The following is a 2,924-nucleotide window of genomic DNA, read 5'->3' on the forward strand; positions in this document are numbered from 1 at the left end:
GATTAATAACATAGAAAAAGAAAAACAATTACTAAAAAAGAAGAAGAATTATTAATAAGATAAACTCTAATATTAATATTGATCTCGGTAAGTTGAAATTGTTTTAATTTGAATTTAACTAGGTTAATTTGAATATAGATTTAAATCAGAGACTCAGCTTAATCCACGGTGAAAGTCATAGAACAAACTGATGGTAACATTAACATTGCAGATTCAAAAAAGAAAAGAAACAGATGTACAACAAAATTTAATGTGTATTATTCAAAAGCGCTGCTGATGAAGAAGCACTGGAAAATGCTGTTGACTGTGAGGAGTTGGAGTGGTAGTTTGAATTAAAAGCAGAAGACTGGTTCAGGTTTTGACTTCCTTCAGAAATAATGTCCCCATACGAAATCGAAAATGCAGATATGGGGATGTTCCCTGATGGTGCTAAATATGTTGGCACAGGCATCTTGGGCGGGAGAACAGGCAATGGAGCTTCAGAATTAAGCACACGAATGACCTGCCTAATCGAAGGCCTGAGATTTTCATCTGGTTGAGCACAACACAGCCCAACTATCATCAACATTTGCATTTGTTGTTCATCAAAATCTTCACTTAGTCTTGGATCAGCTGCTTCCAGGAGTTTCCCACTTCCATAGAGCTCCCAAACCCACTGCACCATAAAGACTTCACCTTCTTTTGCCATTGGCTTGATTGGGTTCCTCCCACAAGCCAATTCCAAAGCAACAACTCCAAAACTGTATACATCTGATTCTTTGCTAGCTTTGCCTGTGATGACACATTCAGGAGCCATGTAGCCCATTGTTCCTGCCAAAACTGTGGTTGGTGGCCCTTTTGAATGCTCCACAAGCCTAGCTAATCCGAAATCTCCAATCTTAGCATTGAAATTTGAGTCCAACATAACGTTGCTTGATTTTATATCTCTATGCACAACACATTGTTCCCATTCTTCATGTAAATACAGCAATCCTGAGGCCAAGTCTTGAGCAATTTTATACCTCATCTCCCATGTCAATAAACTATTTTCTTTAAAAAGATGAGAATCTAAGCTACCATTAGGCATAAATTCATAAACAAGCAGGAGTTCCTTTCTCTCATGGCACCAACCAAGAAGTTGCACCAAATTCTTATGCCTCAATCTGCTAATAATTTTCACTTCTGATGCATACTCCTTTACTCCTTGTTTAGACCCTTTTGAAACTCTCTTAACTGCAATATAAGAATTGGATTCCCTCAAGAATCCTTTATAAACCCCACCAAAGCCTCCTTCTCCTAACTTGTGTTGGTCGTTGAAATTATTTGTTGCCTCAGCCAATTCCTTGTACGGAAACCTCTTGGGTCCCGTTCCCTTTTCAAAATCATCATCAATATACTCGCTGAACATTTGTTTATCTTCATCATCTTGGTTGTATCTCTTCCTACGCATGGAAACAAGCCAAAGCAAAACCAACCCTCCAACCAAAGCAGCTCCACCAATACTCAGTCCCACTGCAAGCTCTGATGTAATTTTTCTTCCTCTTCTTTCTCTCTCAACAAAAGGATTTGCAGCTTCTAAGGTTGAATTGAATTCCCAAGTGTAAACATTAAACTTTGCAAATGAGCTTCCGGTTGCTGCTGAGAAGCCAAATTTGACCGACTCAGGTAAAAACTCCCTCAAATCTATTTTATAATCAAGGTACTGCATCACTGTGACATTATTTCTAAAGCCAGTGAAAGCTACACTTAGGTTTTGTGTACTTGAATTGTAGCTGATCCATGCTTCATTTTTCACTCCACCCTTGATGTTACTCGTACTCCACCATGTAACATTTGTCATTGAGCGCATAGAGCTGATATCAATACCAACATGCTCACCAAGCGGATCCCAATCGTTGTGATAAATATCAAACTCCACTGCAACAAACGGATTGGATGTTGAATTTAAGGGCTCCTTGTCATTCGTAAGGCCGAAAGAGCCTCCACCCATATAAGTAGGAACTGTTGAATTTTCAGGCGCAAGGAAGAATGCCATCCCATCTCCGTAATAAGACCTGTATTCAGAATCGATAACAAAAGAGAAATGGGTGGAGAAGTCTGTGAGTCTTCTCGTCGTTTTGTCCCAAAGCGGCAAGCTTTTATTATAAAACGCTCGACCAACTTGAATTTCACTTTGTACTAGTTGAATGATACCATCATATCGGACAGTGCAATCTCTCTCACGAGCAATGCCATCATCATTTTTATAACTGAAGTTGTCATACTTGAAGTTTAATGAAGTTACCGATGCGATTGTAAGAGATATCAGTACAGTGAGTATGTTGAGATGCAGAAGAACAGACATTTTTGAAGAAAGGATTTAGTATGGTTTCAAAAATTCGGGAGAAGCCATTAAAATAACAATGAGAAGTCAGTCAGTCAGTCAATCTTCAATATTTGAGAGGCAACTTTGTTTGACTATGTCAAATTGATGGCTTGCGGGCAACGATTGAAAATATATGTATTTAATAAAAGAAACTTTAATAGTACGTGTTTACAATGTCAAAAGCTCTTAGAATTTACAAAAAAAAAGTTGACAATGTCAACGATTGAATTTGTCATAAGTGGACTTTTTGACCTGTGATGAGGGAGGGACATAGTTAATTTTTCCTAAGTTGCTCTCATAAAGAATCCAGTTCAAACCCGTTGTTATATGGTTTGATGAGCTCCAGGGTTTGAAGCTCTAGAGTTTGCGGCTCAGATTGAAAATGACATTGTTAAATCTCTTAAACGTCCCCCACCCAAACTTTGAATGAGAGAATTATTAAATATATAAAATACTTGATTTAATTATAATTTATTTATCGCAAACTCAAATTAATAATTGTTATTTCAAACTCGAATCAACAAAGCATGAGTTTATCAAATTCAAGTTTGAGTCTTCTAAAATACAATCAAACCAAATT

At 37.4% G+C, this 2,924-nt stretch overlaps 1 protein-coding gene across 1 annotated transcript; it reads right to left on the reverse strand.

Moving 5' to 3' along the window:
• Nucleotides 1-204: 204 nt before the first annotated feature.
• LOC123227731 (L-type lectin-domain containing receptor kinase IX.1-like) lies at nucleotides 205-2,323 on the reverse strand. The gene has a single exon (XM_044652847.1). The coding sequence runs from the start codon at nucleotides 2,321-2,323 to the stop codon at nucleotides 248-250; it is 2,076 nt and encodes a 691-aa protein (XP_044508782.1). The 3' UTR covers nucleotides 205-247.
• Nucleotides 2,324-2,924: the final 601 nt, after the last annotated feature.

This window comes from Mangifera indica, chromosome 10, assembly GCF_011075055.1.
Source record: "Mangifera indica cultivar Alphonso chromosome 10, CATAS_Mindica_2.1, whole genome shotgun sequence".
Classification (NCBI taxonomy): domain Eukaryota; kingdom Viridiplantae; phylum Streptophyta; class Magnoliopsida; order Sapindales; family Anacardiaceae; genus Mangifera; species Mangifera indica.